At 39.6% G+C, this 18716-nt stretch overlaps 2 protein-coding genes across 2 annotated transcripts; both read left to right on the forward strand.

The window, feature by feature from the left end:
* The first annotated feature begins 1348 nt into the window (after positions 1 to 1348).
* On the forward strand, positions 1349 to 9153 carry LOC141821546 (hydroxycinnamoyltransferase-like). Its single transcript, XM_074708941.1, has 7 exons — positions 1349 to 1735; positions 3913 to 3933; positions 5073 to 5503; positions 5729 to 6287; positions 7329 to 7589; positions 7690 to 7714; positions 8714 to 9153. Exons 1-7 carry the CDS (start codon positions 1349 to 1351, stop codon positions 9151 to 9153), a joined length of 2124 nt encoding a protein of 707 aa, XP_074565042.1.
* On the forward strand, positions 1783 to 18591 carry LOC141821104 (hydroxycinnamoyltransferase-like). The gene is given in 5 exon segments (XM_074708475.1): positions 1783 to 1794; positions 17674 to 17934; positions 17937 to 18279; positions 18282 to 18485; positions 18488 to 18591. Coding segments are annotated over 4 exon segments (867 nt in total). The 5' UTR covers positions 1783 to 1794; positions 17674 to 17718.
* The last annotated feature ends 125 nt before the right edge of the window (positions 18592 to 18716 follow it).

Below are 18716 nucleotides of genomic sequence, written 5' to 3' on the forward strand. Positions count from 1 at the left end.
TTTTTTTTTCTTCCAAATAATCCAATTGAAAATTGGATTTGGATAGAAAAGGATAATACATTTACACATTTACCAAAGATAATCTTTTTTTGCACCTAAAAAGATTCTGTGAATTTCTTTCTAGATTGAATTGATACACAAGTAAATACATATTATGTTATGTTTATGTACCAAAGTAGCAAAGTATAACATATATCCTTCACTTTTCATCTACGGAAAATGGCATGTGAATATTGACATGTAACATAAAGTATATCAAATATACTATTAGATAATTAGATAATTCTAAATCGTGTATACATGTGTATCCTTGAAGTTATATATTTAAAAATTATAATTAAATCATATACGCTCTAGACAATATAATTAATCTTATACTTTACGGGAATATATAAAATTATAATACATTAGCATTAAAGACCTCCTATATATCGTTTTATTTCAAAATTAAGTATAATAAAAACTTTGAAATCTATAAATATGATTTACAGAGGAACTTCAGCTCCTAATTAAACAAGTCTGAATCCTAATTTGTGCCCATTAACTTTTCCGTTAATTATATTTCTCTGGCGAGTTGTTTCACCTTCGCCTCCCATGCATCAGTTCCTTCATCAGTTGTATTAATTTTCTGCCGCTTGACCAATTGGTCAACCCTTCCCTACCACCCCGCTCGTCATATATGAGCAGGCTATCGTCTGAGATCTCTGGCCAAATTTAACCTCACCTTCGTCTCGTGACTGTGAGGAGATAGATGTATCAGGTCGATACAGCTGGTCCTCTTGTCTTATCTCCCTCCATATATCAGGTCGATACAGCTGGTTATCTTGTCTTCTTGTTTCAGGAAAGAGAATCAATTACGATCCAACCAATTCAATACCTGGCCCCTACCTAATTAATGGAACATTTCAGTAAACAGAATCAATTACTTTAGTAAAAAAATAAAATTCATCATCCAACGATCCTACACAATTACGATATATATAACCAATTCAAAGTGAATCAATAAATAAACAGACACTGCAAGCAAACTGCATGTCCTATTTAATCCAAGCGTATAACCGATCCTGTTTTGCTTCATCCTCTTCCTTCTCCTTTCCATCCGGTATTTATTCCGATTTTTGCTTTGTTTAGGGAAAAATATTGATCTATTGTTTAGTTTTTAGCTTAATGTTTGGTTTTTACTTTTTTGGGTACATTTCCCTCTTAACGTATGAATTTCTCATAAAAAAATGAGCTGCATTCGGCTCTAGAATCTGGACTAGAATCGAAAATTTTGGCTTCTTGTAGATAAAGTAACTTGAGATTATTTTGTTCTTGACGGAGATAGATGACTGAGCCACGCGGAGCCATGGTGGTGATCAACGTGCGGCGGTCGACGATGGTGAGGCCGGCGAAGCCGACGCCGCAGCGAAGGCTGTGGAACTCCAACCTGGATCTGGTGGTGCCGCATCACCACACGCTGAGCGTGTACTTCTACCGTCCGGATGGGTCGGCGAACTTCTTTGACGCGGAGGTGATGCTCGACGCGTTGGCCCGAGTGCTGGTGCCCTTCTACCCCATGGCCGGGCGGTTGGCTCGTGGAGAGGACGGACGGATTGAGATCGATTGCAACGGCGAGGGGGTGCTGTTTGTGGAGGCGGATGCCGAGGCGACGGTGGATGACTTCGGCGACTTCGCACCCACCATGGAGCTGAAGCAGCTCATCCCAATTTCCCGCTGTTCCTCGTCCAGGTACGTACTTACAAGGTAGACTACACCGACGACATCTCATAAATTTTCCCGCTGTTGGTCCTTCATGGACTATTAAAAAATAAAAAAATATTAAATTTGATTTAGGTACTTACCGCATTCTGCTGAATTTTTTTAATAGTCTAACACACGCGGATTGTAGATCTAGATGGATCAATCCATTTAAATCCATTTTAAATTAGATGAATAAAATTTTAATTTAATTTGTCTAAATTATGTGATAGAATAAGTCAACTTAAATCAACGGTAATACGTTTAGAGTGCTCTGGTGAACCGTAAAATATATTTAATAGGTCTGGCAAATGTTTATGTTAAAAGTATTTTAATGGCGTTAAAGGCTTAGTTAAATTACTAATTAATTTAATAGCGGGGAAGTAAGTGCTGAGTATAGAAGTTGCCAAAAAAAAAAATTTGTTTCGATAATTATAACTTTTCCTTCTTAATCTTTAAGATTAACATTTTTTCATAATACTTCTCCATCGGAGGTTCAACACTTCTAGATCTTTGAGTTCTTTTTTATTGAAATAATCTTCTTCGGATTCATTTTCATTTTGCACCGAAATTTAATTTTCATAAAATTTTATTAACTTCATCTATAATATTTTAAGATCTTTAAATTTATTTAATTTATATAAAATATTATTTAAAAATTAATTAAAATTTTTTACCTTATCATTTATCTTTAATTTTTAAAATTATTTTTCTATTTTTTTAAAAAATATTTTCTTTGTCACTATAAAAAATTAGATATTTTGACGATGAATTTTAAAAAATAACTCATCAAAAATATTTTTATTATGAAATAATTTTCATAGATAATAAATCGTTATCAAATTCTATGATGAAATAATATAAATTCGTTGTAAAAGTTGTTATAAATTTATGATAATAATATGTATCATTATAAAATTTATTCATATGTAAATTTAAGATGAAATAATATAATCAAATTAGGAGTACATATATTTCATTATAGTTCAATCCTTCCACTTGAAAAAAAAATAAAAAACTAATTTTGTTTAATTTTGTTTCTTACCACCGCTTTTTATCATCAAGTTTATTTCAAAAAATTTAGTTCGTATCAATAATTACGTTTTTGTCAGATCTAGGAATTAAGTCTCAAATTTATCATATCTCAAATTTACTTAATTTGTCTTTGCAAACTCTAAGTTTTATTTATAGCGTAAGAGAATAAGATCTGATCGTTGATCATAGATGAACTTTCTCTTGACCGTTAATCCATTGATGCTACCCTAATCGTTGATCAGAGATAGACTTTAATCATAGCTGTTGATTAAATAAGGATAAACTTTATATTTAATAAAGGATAAAGAAAATTATCCTTAATAAAAATTAAGTATTTATCTTTTATATGATAAAAGATAAAATTGATCAAATTTTTTTTAAAACCTAGTCTAAGTCTTCTACTTTGGTCAAAGTCAACGGTCAAAAGTCAACTATCAAAAGTCAACATATTTGACTTTTGTTGTCTTTTTTAGAATTGTCGGTTGGATGATTTCTGGCCAACCAGAGTTAGGCTCACTCGAACTTGACTCCGATCTTTTGCCCCTCGAGTGTGCTTCCTCCCGGCTTCTTGTCCTTCGGACTTCGTGCACGTCATTCTCGCTCCACCGGCATACTCTTCCGCAGCTTCCGCGTTCCTCGGATTGCATCGAGCCCGTCGGTTCACTTCCCCGCGCAATCTTTCTTGTCTGCTACGTCTTATGCTCGACTTTCTCCGTACTTAAATTCCTGCACACTTAACAGAGGTATCAGAACAACACAGGATCTAACTTAACATGGTTGTTCACATTAAAACTAATTGGGGCACCAACAAATTAGTCGACTGATATTTAAAAATTGATAAAATCAGATAGATTTCAGAAGGTTCAGAAGTCGTTATTTGGTTGCTAACCATATCAGTCGACTGGGAGAGGATATTAGTCGATTGATAGGCGAAAATCAACTCTAACATCAGCTGTATAAGTAAGATTTTGTTTATCGGAGAAGGTGCGAGTTTTTGGGAGTTTGAGGACGAAGTGCTGCTGCATTTCTATACCAACAAGAGGTTATTCTCATTTGTAAAGGTGTTTTGCTTTAATTTGTATTTGTATTCCTATTTCTTGTTGTATTGTTGTGTTCTTATAAGAACAAACTTGTGAGAGGCTTCTCCGACTCCGAAAAGTATCCAAAAAAGAGGAGTTCATAGTGGAGGTAGATAGCTCAGAGTAGACCCTTGGATTAGTCGCCTCAAGGAGACGGATATTAAGTAAAATCCAAGAGTTGTGCATGTGAAGTCACGTTTGAATCAAGGTTTCCGTTGCGCATTCAAACGACGAACATAAGTTCAAGATGAAAAGCGATCGAAGCTATTCACCCCCCTCTAACTCGCATGAGTCCTAACAAGTGATATCAGAGAAAGGTCACTCCTCATTGGACTAACTGGCAGAAGGAGTACAAAACTAGAAAAAAAAAGAGAATGGATCCCCAAGATGGATTTGGATATGACATCCGAGGACCTCCACCATTTGAGATGGAAGGTTTTGATTATTGGAAATTAAAAATGGAGTATTTTTGAAGATGTATATACAGCAATGGTTTGTTGTAATGGAAGGATTTGAAGTCCCGATGGATAGCAAAGGAAAACTCCTCAAGAAAAAGAAATGAATCGAGGAACAACTTAAAAAATCGAAGATAAATGATAAGGTAACTAAAATATTAGTAAATTTAATTCTTAATGATATATTATGCAAGATAGGTCAATATCAAGATGCGAAAGAGCTATGGAGTAAATTGGTCAAGCTTCATAAAGTTTCAACCTCAATGCAAAGTGAAGATGAATCAAAAGAGGGAGACCTATTGGAATAAAAAATTGAGGATTCGTAAGTTGAAAGGTAAAAGGATGATATCAAAGAAACTTTTATATCAAGATTAAGAGGGAGGATAGAACATTGATATTGGAACCAGATAAATCATCCACATCTGAATATTATAAAAGTATGAAATTTCTTAATCTGGAATAAATAAAATATTTTTATTTAGTGTAAAAAAGCGTGGTCATCGACCAACCATGACGTGACCTCCAGTATCATTTTCATTTGGAGTAAAGGCGTACTGTTATTTCCGACTTAAATATAAGAAAACCTCTAATATCAGATCACAATATTCTATCGAAATAGGAAAAAAAACACGATGACAATTTCCTGAAAATAAAAATGTTAGGAAAAGTTTCAGATTTGTCTATTTATTATTATTTTTTTGACTATCAGAAGTTTGACATCATCTCGAATTTGGTGTATGTTGGATCCGACGGATGCACACAGGTCACGCACTTCAAGTGCGGTGGTGCAGCGTTGGGCTGCGGCACGCAGCATCACGTCGTCGACGGCGTCTCAGCCATGCACTTTATAAACTCGTGGTCCGACGTTGCCCGCGGCCTTGGCATCTCCGTCCAGCCAGTCATCGACCGAACCCTACTCCGAGCTCGCGACCCACCCAACGCCTCGTTTGCTCACATCGAGTACCAGCCCCCTCCTGCCATGAACACCTCCGCCTCTTCAGCCAAGGTCCCAAGCCCTGCAGCTGTCCGCATCTTCAAGCTCACCCGGGAGCAACTTAACCTCCTCAAAGCCAAAGCTCCCCCGGGCGGCAGCTACAGCACGTACGTCCTCCTCGCGGCCCACGTGTGGCGGTGCGCGCACTTCGTCCTCAAACTCCGCAGCACGTCATTAACAGCACACAATTTTAGTGTGCTGTTAATAATAGTTTTTACAGCGCACATAATCAAGTGCGCTGCGGATAATAGATTATATTTTAAAATTAACAGCGCGCGTTTAACAGTGCGCTGCGAATAGTTTTTTTCGCAGCGTACAAAAATTATACGCTGTTAAAAAGAGGGGAAAAAATATCATTAATAGCGCGTATAATCGTACGCTGTTAAAAAAAGATTATTTATTAAATTTTAATTTTTTTCTTTAAGTGTTTTTTTGGCATTTTCACGCTGCAATCCTTTTCTCCCGCTCCGAGCCGCTCTCCGCTCCTTAGGTTTTCTGCCGATCTCTCGATTTCTCACCCGACCGCGTTTGCCCGCGTTTGCAGACCTCCGCCGCACAAGCTCGCCTGCCCACGCTCTCCCGCACGTCGCTCGGCCGGCCGCGCTCGCCCGTACGCACTCGCCTGCCCGCGCTCGGCTCCCTGCGCTCGCCCGCCCAAGCTCGGCCTCCTACGCTCGCCCGACTGTGCTCCCCCGAAGGCCTATTTCGGCCGCGCTCGGCCCCCCGACGGCGGTGTTTCGCCCGCTCTCGGCTCCCCCGACGGTGTTTCGCCCGCGCTCGGCCACCCCCCCTTCCCCCGTCCCGACGCCCCTGTTTTGCCCGTGCTCACTCCCCCCGACGGCCGTGCTCGGTCCGGCCGCTCTCGGCCTCCCGCACTCACTCCTCCCTCGCGCCTCCAGCCAGCCGTCCATCCTCCTCCTCCTCCAGGCATCAGGGTTAACATTTTTCAGCGGCAGTCTCCTTCTGCACGAGTTGCAGCGGCAGGTAAATTAGGATTTTAGGATCTGTTAATTTTAGGGTTAAGATGTAGTTTAGGGTTTGCATTGTTGTATTTTACGATTTGTCATGTTGTATTTTACGATTTGATGTTGTATTTAAGACTGTTAATTTTATGGTTAACATGTATTTTAGGGTTTGCCATATTGTATTTTAGGATTTGCCATGTTGTATTTTAAACTGTTAATTTTAGGGTTATGATGTTGTATTTTAGGGTTTGGCATGTTGGATTTATATTATGTTGTAAATTTTAAGGTTCTGATTTTGTCATGTTTGCCATTTTGTGATTTTAGATTGTTAATTTTAGGATTATGATGTTATATTTCAGGGTTTGCCATGTTGGATTTATGTTGTAAATTTTAAGGTTTTGATTTTGTCATGTTTGCCATGTTGTTAATTTTAGGATTATGTTAATCTATGGGTTGCCATGTTGTTGATTTTAGCCTGTTAATTTTAGGGTGCTAATTTCATTTTAGGATTCTAATTTCATTGATTATTTGTGTGTATTTTAGCAATGGATTGTAATTTCATTTTAGGGTTGTAGTCATTTAAGAAATGGATAAGGAATGGATGAATTTGCCTTCAAGGCTTGTACCCGAATATGAACAAGGGGTTCAGAAATTTTTTGCACAAGCTAGGAACTATGCCAAAACACACGATGAGTCGAAGAGGTTATGCTCGATTAGCTAGCATTATGGTAAGTATTATTATTTATAAAAAATTATGAATTTTAAAGTTCTATACTTATGCTTATAGATATTATATTATTTGTTTCTAACAATTTTTTATATATGTATATATGTCAAATACTTAAGGAAAAAGCAAGTCCTGCAGAAACAACAATTACAAGGTCACAAGTATGGATTGAAGGTCACAAGAAGAAAAATGGACAACCTATTAGTCAAGCTATTGGAGATAAAATAGTAATAAGACTATCAACCGCTATTATATCTACAAGTTTTCATACCTATGTTAGCACTAGTAAATAAATTTTTTTATTTTACAATATTTGTATATTGCTATTTGCAGAAAGAAATAGAAGAATGTCCACCAGAATCTTTAAACACAGCTAACATTGCCGATGATGCAATTAACCTTGTATTTGGCAAGGAATCTCGAGGTAGAGTGCGTGGAATGGGCTTTGGAGTTAAACCATCAAAAGTTGGAGCTTCTGTAGAAAAAAATTCAACTGTTAAGCATCTTGAAGGTGTAGTGCATAATCTTCAACAAGAAATGCAAGAAATGAAGTCCTTCTTCCAAACTATAAAGTTACAAAATGAAAAAGAACAGGTTAGTAATGTTTCTGCTGTACTAGCTAATGTATTTTTCCTATAGCAGGTCTATTTCTTTTGTATTTGACTGACAATAACTAATTTGTTTGTAAAATTAGGTTGCTAGTGGTGGCGTTGGTAGCGGTATTGGAAATTATATTAGTGGCGATAGCAATGTTGCAGCTCAGGTAACTATCTTATCACAAAATTATACATTTGTTTATTAATTACAGCATGCTCTATTATAAAATTTATTTAATCATTAATTACTTTTTAATGTTATATAGTCAAAACTAAAGAAGGTGAATGCTGAAGATATCAATGTAAATGCTAAATGTAAGCTGCTTCATTGGTCTTTTGATGGAGCTGTTGCAGAAGGTCGAATTGCATCCACAGATCCAAAAGCAAAAGTACATCACGTTCCTCTTGGTGGATCTTATTGGAAAGTTTGGATTGATAGAGTTTTCGTGGAGAAGGTGGAGCTAATTCGACCAAATGAAGAGATGTTTTTTCTTGAGGATGCCATAGGAAGCACAGTCGCTTGGGCATCGATGTTTATAGTTTTGTCTGACTGATGTAGATTTGACCATATACTTTTTGTAGTAACGATGAATTTTTGTTTGGAATGTTATCTCTGACATATATGCACATGGTTTGAGCTATGATTTATAATTGTGAATGTGATTTTATCTGGTATTTGTATGTGGTATTTGTATGTTGGATTATAAATGTTAAGAGTTTTGAACAGGTTATAATTATTTATATTTGTATTATATTTGTATATATAAGTAGGTATATTGTACCTTAGGAATATAATTATCCACAGCGCGTGGGGTGCGTGCTGCGGAAAGTTGCATCCACAGCACACAGCTCGCGCGCTGCGGATGTAACTTTCCGCAGCGCGCGCCCGTAAGCTGCGGAAGAACTTTCCGCAGCGCACGCCCGCGCGCTGCGGATGCCGTTTTCCGCAGCGCACGCCCGCGTGCTGCGGATGCAGTTTTCCGCAGCGCACGCCCCGCGCGCTGCAGATGTTTTATGACTTTCAACAGCATGGAGTTATGCAGCATACAATGTGCGCTGCGGATATTTGCGCTGCGGAAAGTCAATTTGCGCGCTGCGGAAAGTGACCAAATTTTGTTGTAGTGAAAGGCTACTTCGGGAACGTGATCTTCACAGCGACGCCCATTGCAGCAGCAGGGGAGGTGGCCTCTCCGAAGGGCGGTCTTTCCCAGGCGGCCAAGACGGTCCAGGAGGCCGTGGTGAGGATGGACGCCAGCTACTTGCAGTCGGCATTGGACTACCTGGAGATGCAGCCAAATCTGGAGGCTCTGGTAAGGGGCGCTCACACATATAGATGCCCAACCCTCGGGCTCACCAGCTGGGCACGTCTGCCGATCCACGATGCAGACTTCGGGTGGGGCCGGCCGATTTTCATGGGTCCTGGGCGCATTGGTTACGAGGGTCTGGCGTTCGTCCTGCCGAGTGCCGCCGGGGACGGTGGCCTCTCGGTGGCCATCTCCTTGCAACCTGATCACATGTTGAAATTCCAGAAGCTCATCTATGCTATGCTAGCTAGACTTTGAGATTAGATCACATGTTTAATATTAAATCAGTTATTTAAATTTCTGATATGTATATATATCCGTGCAAACATTTGGAGTACGTGTTCCAATATTAAGCTGAATTTGTATTATTTTCAATGGATTCTCGTTTGCAAACGACGTTGCCAGCGGCGTCGGCATCAGTACCGTCCAGCCCTTGATCGATCGAACCCTAGCTCCTCTTAGGACTGAGTGCGTATTCGGTTTGAATTGAACCGAATCGAATTAATCAAAATCAAATTGAACTGAATTTTTTAAATAAACTAAACTGACTGAATTTTTAAATAAAAATAAAAAAAATTAAATCAATAAAAAACTTATTATTTTAGTTTTCGATTGAAATAATTAAATTATTTAAATATTATACAAAATTTATTAATTAGTTAAAGATTTACAAATTTACTCACTTAATAATTTTTAAATTATTTTTTTATTTTAGTTAATTCAATTTATTTTAGTTATTTTTTATTTTAGTTAAGGATTCAATATTGATCGCAGGATAATTACCATCCTGTCCAGTGTCAGTTGATATCAAAGTATTATTTATAGGATAATCGTTATCTTATCCTGCGTCAATCACTTCAGGTTGAAAAAAACTCATACTCGAATTTAGAATAGTATTAGATGGTCGCTAGAAGATCATTTGACACCAAATCAATAAAATTTATTAATATTTGATGGACTTTAGGAATCCTCATCGATCAGCTGACAAGAATGACATCAGAAGATCACTAATTAATCATCTTACTTATCGGTAGTCTCAATCGTCTTTTTTTTTTTAATCTAAAAAAGAGGTTGATAGTCTCTAATTTTTCTCATCACAACTTGAAAGAGAATATAATTGTATCAAAAAAAATATAAATTAATCATATTGTTATATGCTTGCATCATTGTCATTAATATATTTTTTCTTTTAATGAAAACGGATGAGACACTTTATTTGTTTTTAAAATTTGATTAGAATAAATAAAAAATATAATATAAATTTTTGTCGGTGATTAAATGTGAAAGGGAGACCTGCCACACAAAAATAAAGAATATTAACTGTTGGGGGCAACTGCTCAATTTAATTGGTCCAGCGGATCTCCGCGGTATTTCTTCAACTCGTGAGTGACTCTGTTGTAAATTTAAAATTTGTCATCCCACTAATTTTATAGATCTCATATTCATTTATAAAAAAATAAATTAAAAAATTATAATTAATATGACGAAAATGATGAAGAAGAAAGAAATCAATTCTCTTCTGCAAAAAAAAAGTGGATCAATTCTCGATAGTACTAATGAATGAATCAAATATTTATAAATAAATTTAATATTTGATATTTAATTTGAATATGTATAAGATTAATTAAATAAATAAATTTAAATAATTTATTAAATTAAATAAATAAATTTAAATATATATTCAACTAATTAATAATTATGAATAATATTTAAAAATAATATTCATCAATAAAACTTTCATAGATTTTTTTTTAAAATGAACAAATAAATTTATATCTTCAATCACCAAACAAATAAACTTAAAATATAAAAATTTTAAATAATTAAATAAAAATTAGCTCGATAATATCTAAATGAACTAGGCTCGAGTCAAATTTAAATCAAGCTTAAACTAAACTAAGCTTACACTCATAAAAAAAAAAAATTAAGTCAAATTTAATCATAATTGTAAAAGTTGATTCGTTATAGATTCGATTCGGATCACTTTAATTATTTTATTAAATAAATTTAAATATTATTGTTTCGGCCAAATGCCGCCGACGATCAATCCACCAGTCAAGAAAATGCCACGTCAACCTGTGAGGCCCCAGTCGGACGAAGACTTGAGAACTCAACACAAAAGAACGGGTTAGCGGGTGTCGAGGAATCCCGACATGCCACTTTGACGCTCAAGTCAGTCTCCGACGAAGATGGATGCAAAAAGAAGAGGTAGTAGCTTGAGTATGCAAAAGTCGAGAGAGAGAGAGAGAGCTCGTACCAGCAGGAGATTGATATATCACAGACTGAGAACTTTCCCTCTGTCACAAAAGACAAACAATGGCGATATTTGGGGGGACAAAGCCTGTGTCTTGCTGACATCTGTGCCGATAGGACAGCATCTAGGAGACAAAGGTGATATTCTATGGTAACTGTTATGCGGCTTGATTTTGTATGTCCTCTTTGTCGTTTAGCTGTAGGAAGGAAGTTGGTTGGCAGCATTGCCGAGGCGAGGCGTGGAGGCGCAACTATCTCTCGTCTGTCATGCAGTCGTGCACCGGACTGCCCTTTATAGATAATTTTATATAAAATTTAGTTACGACGAAGATTTGACATCTTTATAATTAATTAATTAATTAATTTTATATGTATATACATAAACTGATATCAACTCAAATAATTAAATTATATAGAATAATAATAGTTTAAAATTCTTGAATTATATGACAAGTGTATATAACTAATTCATATATATTAAATCATAAGATATAAAAACACTGAACCACAGTTATATGTTTAAAAATTATAATTAAATCATAGACGTTCTAGACAATTAATCCTATACTTTATAGAAATATATAAAATTATAATACATTAGCTAGCATTAAAGACCTCCTATCGTTACTTGCTCGAGAGAAGGATGGCTGACTCGTTCGGTTGATTGGCTCCGACTCTGCCTGAGCAATTTGGTCACGATGTCTGTCCGCCTTTATATTTACCCTACTTGCTCGCCTCACTCACTATTAGTCGTAAGCATATGGGGCAGCTTGTACCCTTAGTCTTTATGGTATTCGCCCAACCGATTTGCTCGCGTCTTTAGTATTTATTCTACCCTCCCGACTAATTTGGCGGGTACCCCATGACTTACTCGCTCAAACTTGATTTCTGTATGTTGCCCGACTAACTTCGGTTGAGGCCTCGGTCTCACCCGTCCGAACGGCTTGGCTCACTCCGAATGGCTCTTTCACATCTCTCAGATTCGCTTTAAACTCCGACGAGTGCCGATAATGGTAGACCCAGATCACTACTTAAGTCTTCGAGATGAAAGGATAAATGCTTCATTTCAGAAGTAGAAAATTACATTCTAAAAGACGAAGATCACATTACAAAAATGGAGTACTACAAAAATGGAAGTTCTTGGTTCACTCCTCCCTCTCCACCTCGGCCAGGGTTTCCCGAGAAGTAGCAGGCTTTTCAGAGGGATCAGACTTTTCAACCTTAGCGGAAGCTTCGGTTGGCTCGGTCACCGGGGTTGCGATCTGTTGCTCGGCCTCCGCGGGAACTTCAGATTGCTCTGTTGCAGCAGTAAGATCCCCTTTCTCGACGTCGGGAAGGTCGTTCCACACCTTCTTGAGATCCAGGAAACTGAGATTGCTCTCCCGAGTGATGAAGCCGACCCTTATGAACTGCCGGATGGCGCCCTTGAAGCCATGCTCCATTATCTTCCCTGAGCGCTATGCCAGCAGATAGTAAAAGTCCAAAGAAGCCAGGAAAGACTGTTGGCGCTACGCCAGTCTAGCTTCCTCCTGTGCTTGGAAGTCAGCTAGCTCGGCACATGCTGCCTCCAGAGCTGCCCGAGCCGCCTCCAACTTCGGGCTGAGCTGACCCTCCCTAGCTCGGACCCTGATCAGTTGCCGACTCAATCATTCCTTTTCTTAGCGTGAGTCAGACCTCAACTGGAGGAGTTGCGCTTCGACCGTACGTGGCTATTTCTACCTCTCGGCAGGCCACGACGTGCTTTGCTTGAAGACAGGCCTCTCGAGCCTACTTCTCCGCTTGGAAGGTATCCTCGGTTGCGGTCTTGACCTGGGCAAGCTCCTGCTCCAACTCTTGAATGCGGGTCAAGTGACCCTCAGCCTTTAGGAGCCAATCTTCTGCTGCGGCCTTCACCTTCTCCTTAGCTTGAAGGGCTATCGTCTGCTCGACTTTGGCCCGATCAACCGCCATCAGAGCTTCTGATAGCTCGGCCTCAGTCGAAGACCATTGAGCCAATTTCTCTCGGAGATGGGCAATTTGGCCCTCCATCCGAGCATGACGCTTCTCAAACCGAATCAGATGCCAATGGATGACTTTCTGCTCCATTCCGACCTGTGAACAAAGAAAACATGTTCAAATAACATGTAACAAAAAGGAAAGCAGGGAGCGTAAAGTGCGCATCCAACCTTGACGTGAGACTCGCATAGATTCTCACTCAGGTCAATCATCCCGAGCTGTGGGATAGCCTCCTCCTGATAGGTGCGGAGACGTTCCCCTATAGTCTCAGTTGGTTCTCTGAGCCTCTCGTCCCCTTGGAAACGGCCCAATTGGCTGGCTTCGGAGCATTGAAGGGATGTCTTACTTCGACCCGACGGCTGGGCATCACTCGGTGGGACTTCGGCAACCTCTGATGATCGAGACACCTCGGATCCTTCGTCGACTTGCTTTTTTACCTTTATCTTGGAGTCCCTGAGGGCGGACGGGCATAGTCTGTGTGGGGGCCAGCCTCTCCGCGGAAGCAAGACACTTCCGCTTCTTTGAATATTCAGCGTCTGTGGTCCCACCTCGGGAAGAGCCCTTTTATACTTGTGTGCCTCCTTCATAGGTCGGGTCTGGGCGGAGCCCTCAGCATTTGGCATTCCTTTGGCTTCGGCCAACCTCGATGGCTTGCGGGTTGGCTGCTGACTGGAACTAGCTCCCTTTGTCGTCTTTAGCCGGGAAGCACTTTCTCCTACAGACGGACCCGTTGTGGGCGGTCAGGTCGGCGACAATACTCCGACATCTTCCACATCATCCCCCTTAGCCCAAAGACCTTCCACCGAGGTTAAGTCCCATTTCAGGACCATGTTCATTAACACATTCAGCATGATTCAGCCTGCAAAATAAAGTAAAGTTAGTCAATGAAGAAGAAAAACGTTAGACTTACGTATGACTTACTCAGGTAGTCCTCCAAGCGAATGGCATTGGGACTCTGCCCTACTCAGTACAGCAAGGCCTTATTGTCGACTAAGTTATTGACATTAAACTTGAGGTAGTTCAAAATTTCAGTGGCCTCTTGGAAACTCAGGATGAACGATACTGGATGACTGGGGGTGCATGATGCAGATTGGGAGTCCAATGAGTCGCCCAGGTATAAGGGTGCAAGGGCTTAATATAGAAGAAGCGCCCCTTCCAACCTTTGTGTGAGGTTGGGTACTCACTTAGAAAGGTATACCTTTGCCAAGCAGCGAAGTAGAATACTCCGCACTCGGCACGCCTCAAACTGAAGAAGATATTGAAAAAGGAGGCATTCAACAGAATCTGGTACAGTCAGCATATGATGACTGTTTCGTAGATCAACTGGAATGAGTTGGGGGTAAGCTACGAAAGGTTTAATTGATAAAAAGTTGCCAGGTCCGGAATGAAAGAGGGAATAGGAAACCTTAGGCCATTAGTCATCTGACTGAGGAAACAAGTGATATGGCCAGGGAGTGGTTCGTGAGGGTGGTGCTCAGGCATAGGAATATAGATAGAATGATCAGACGGGATGTTATATTGTGAGCGGAGAAGATAGGCAACATCTCTGTCATAGATAGAGCGTTGGTGTTCGTACCAAGGTGAATTGGAAGACATGATAAAAACTATAAGGGAATCGGAACTTACAACGAAAGGATGAACGACGGCAGAAAAATGGCGACACAGGAAGGTGGGAAACGAAAAGGAAGCAGGCAGCAAGAGCAATTGAGAAAATAAACGCATTGGAATATGAAGACACTGGTGAAGCCCCTTTTATACTTTGATCCAGGACACTGTAGGGCTGACGTGTCAGCATTGATGGCTGTTAGATCAAGGTGGTTATTTCTGTGTAGTCAGATCCACACCGCACATCCGACTAATCCGATTGGCTCAACCTCTCTCCGACTCTTCGTCTCAGCTTTAATCCTCGCCATTGATCCATACCGAGCCCTCCATCCTGACCGTTGGAAGTCCGACAAGGTCATGTGGCCACCAGACGACAGATTTGACCGTACAAATCTCGTCATCGATATCGCATGCCAACGTCATTAATGGGAAGATACGCCTCGCAGTCTCGAGGTAGATCGCGTATCCGGAACATTAAATGTCGCTAAACCCCTGAGGTGCAATCGGGTCAAGTCCATGGTGACAACCCACAACGAGCCATCTGACTCCTCCTGACCAACATGACCGACACTCGTCGACCTCACCCGGAAGGTTTTTCTCGGGACTGGTTATTGTCTAGTCAGTCTGGTAACGCCTCTTTCGACTAGGCTTGATGGGGAAATTTGTGATGTGACGGATTCTGAGTGGTCCTACGTGGCGACAAATAGGTCAAGGAGTCAGCTGACATGGTAAAACGGAGAGTCAAACAAAAAGTCAATAATCAGCCTTAGAGAGATCAGTCCGACCTCAGTCATCTTGGCCCTCTCAGCGATCATCTCGGCCAGTCTGACTTCAGTCGCCTCGGCCTTCTTGGCCATCATCACGACAAGTCCGATCTCAGTTGCCTCGACCCTCTCAGCCATCATCTTGGTCAGTCCGACCTCAGTTGCCTTGGCCCTATTGGCCAGTTCGAGCTCAGTTGCCTCAACCTTCTCGGCGATCATCTCGGCCAGTCCGACCTGATCAGTTGCCTCAACCCTCTTGAACATCATGTCAGTTAGTCCGACCTCAATCGTCTAAGTCACTCTGCCATTATTTCGACCATCTCAACCTCATCCAGCTCAGACAGTCAGTCCTTTCTTGCCTCAGAAAGCGACAAAAGCTTCCAAGCGTGTGAATTCTATCAAAGGACCAGGATGATTATTAGGTTGTCAGATTTGGTCCCCTAAATTCCCTCGTGTCTGAGCAAGTCAAAAGGTGAAGAATAATCAAGGCTGCCGAGTCATAGGGCGGTTACGAGATTGACAGATTCTGTCTCCTAGATGCCACACTGCAGGCTCATTTATCAGGAATGCACATGACCTATCTCCTCAAGCACAATAAGAGTCTGTTCTCATGTCAGCGTGGAGATTCCTTCTCGTGAGTATATAATCTCTCGACTCACATGTATGAGGGCTCTCTCTAGCTCGAATTCTCAGCAACTTCATATATAATTTTCTTTTTCTTTTTTATTGACTTGAGTATCGGAATGGTCTATCGGGAATTCTCGACACCCTATTAATCTGTTCATTCAATTTTTTTTTTAATTTTTCAGATTTTTTCATAGACGAGATCCGTATCTATTGAGGTGGCAGCTCCTTAATCGAAGATTTACCCGTGATATTCAATCGGAACAGTTGATTCTCGGGTCTTATCTCCCTCATTATTAACTTCGTCTCTCACGGGTTATGGGGATTGAAGACATATGTCAGGTCGATTACAATACTATCAGGTCGAAACAGTCTCCCTCCATGATTAGCTTCGTCTGTGAGGTGTCGAAACAGTCTCCCTCCATGATTAGCTTCGTCTGTGAGGTCGATTACAATGTATGCCCCCCCCCCCCTTCTGACACCGCACCCCCCTCCCCTCCTCTCTCCTCCCCCATTCAAATGACGTTTTTACCCTTTTTCTTTATTTTTTATTTTATTTTACTTGTATATATTTTTAGTTTTAATTAATTTTTATTTAACTTTATTTTTTAAATTAATTTTGTTTATTATTTTTCATTAATACTTATATATATATATATTTTAATTTTATTTAGTTTTATTTTTAAATTAATTTTGTTTATTATTTTTAAAATTTTATTTAGTTTTATTTCTTTAATAAATTTTGTTTATTATTTTTTTTATCAATTTTTTTAAATTTTATATAATTTTTAACTAGGTAAGAATCTTTCATTTTTTTTAATTATCTTCCTAATTCGACATTTAAATTATCTTCATCCAACTTTTAACATATGTCAGAACCTTCTTTCCCTTTAAATCATCCCTCCCTCCAACTTTTGACCCATAACACATGTCAAAATCTCTCACCCTCTTTAAATTACTCATTCTCCAACCATTGACACCTATCAAAATCTCTCGTCCTTTTAAATTACATTCCTTCCAACTCTTGATATATGTCAAAATCTCTCGTCCCTTTAAATTATTTTTTTTCCAACTCCTGACATATGTCAAAATCTCTCATCACTTTAAATTATCCCTCTTCCAACCCTTGACACATGTTAAAATTGAAAAATATAATAAACAAAATTAATTAAAAAATAAAACTAAATAAAATTTATATAAAATTTTAAAAATAAAATATTGATAAAAAATAATAAATAAAATTGATTAAAAAATAAAACTAAATAAAATTTAAAAAAATGAAAAAAAATCATATTGATGAAAAAATAATAAATTAAATTAATTAAAAAATAAAATTAAAAATATAGATATTTTATTTTTACGGAATCCAGCAAAATATGATTTTTAAATAAAATTAATTAAAAATAAAACTAAATGAAAATTTAGAAAAATAAAAAAATAAAAAAAAAGAGAGAAGGGGATAAAAGTGTCATTTGAGACGGAGAGAGAGAGGAAGTGGGAGGGGGGCTGTCAGATGGGAGGGAAAAGCAGCTCTCACCAGGTTACACACTTCAAGTGCGGTGGTGCAGCTTTGGGTGTTGGTATGCACCATCATGCAGCTGATGGCTTCTCTGGCCTTCACTTCATCAACTCTTGGTCTGACGTTGCCCGTGGCATTGGCATCGCTATCCAACCATTCATCGATCGAACCCTCCTCCGTGGTCGCGATCCACCCAACCCCTCTTTTACTCACATTGAATACCTGCCCCCTCCTTCCATGAAGGGCTCCCTCCCTTCAAACACCTGCCCCCAACCATTAACTCAGCCAAAAGCTCAAGCTCTGCCACCGCTGTCAACATCTTCAAGCTCACCCGAGAACAGCTTAACCTCCTCAAAGCTAAAGCTCCCCCAGGTGGCAACTACAGCACGCACGTCCTCCTTGCTGCTCATGTATGGAGGTGTACATGCATAGCGCGTGACCTCCAGCCAGACCAGATGACCAAGATGTACATTGCAACCGATGGTCGGCAGAGAATCCAACCACCACTTCCACAAGGCTACTTTGGGAATGTGATCTTCACAGCAACACCCATTGCACCAGCGGGGGAGGTGGCCTCTTCGGAGGGTGGTCCTTCCCCAGCGGCCAAGACTATCCAGGAGGCTTTGTGAGGATGGATGCCAGCTACTTGCAATCAGCATTGGACTACCTAGAGATGCAGCCGGATTTGGGGGCTCTGGTCAGGGGTGCGCACACATTCAGATGTCCAAACATCGGGCTTACCAGCTGGGTGCGTCTACCAATCCATGATGCTGACTTCGGTTGGGGTCGGCCAATTTTCATGGGTCCAGGTGGCATCGCCTATGAGGGTCTATGTTTGTCCTGCCAAGCCCCACTGGGGATGGTAGCCTCTCGGTGGCCATCTCCTTGCAGCCTGATCACATGTTAAAGTTCCAGAAGCTCATCTACGATATCTAAGCCTAAGATCACCTGTGTTATCTTAGGCATGATTTGAAATATGCATTATTTTTCAAAGAATTCTCTTCCACATTTGCAAATATTTATAACCATAAATCATGAAATTGTTTCAAAGAATTCTGAAC

The sequence above is a fragment of the Curcuma longa genome, chromosome 2 (assembly GCF_044706935.1).
Source record: "Curcuma longa cultivar G26 ecotype Majalengka, Jawa Barat chromosome 2, ITB_CL_G26_1.1, whole genome shotgun sequence".
NCBI lineage: Eukaryota > Viridiplantae > Streptophyta > Magnoliopsida > Zingiberales > Zingiberaceae > Curcuma > Curcuma longa.

Bases quoted from the DNA above. Each gene is read 5' to 3' on its own strand.
- LOC141821546 (XM_074708941.1), top strand. From the start codon at position 1,349: ATGGTGGTGATCAACGTGCGGCGGTCGACGATGGTGAGGCCGGCGAAG. The intron at 7,590-7,689 runs GTTAGTAATGTT...TTGTAAAATTAG, and splicing joins TACAAAATGAAAAAGAACAG to GTTGCTAGTGGTGGCGTTGG. The intron at 7,715-8,713 runs GTATTGGAAATT...ATTTTGTTGTAG, and splicing joins TAGTGGTGGCGTTGGTAGCG to TGAAAGGCTACTTCGGGAAC.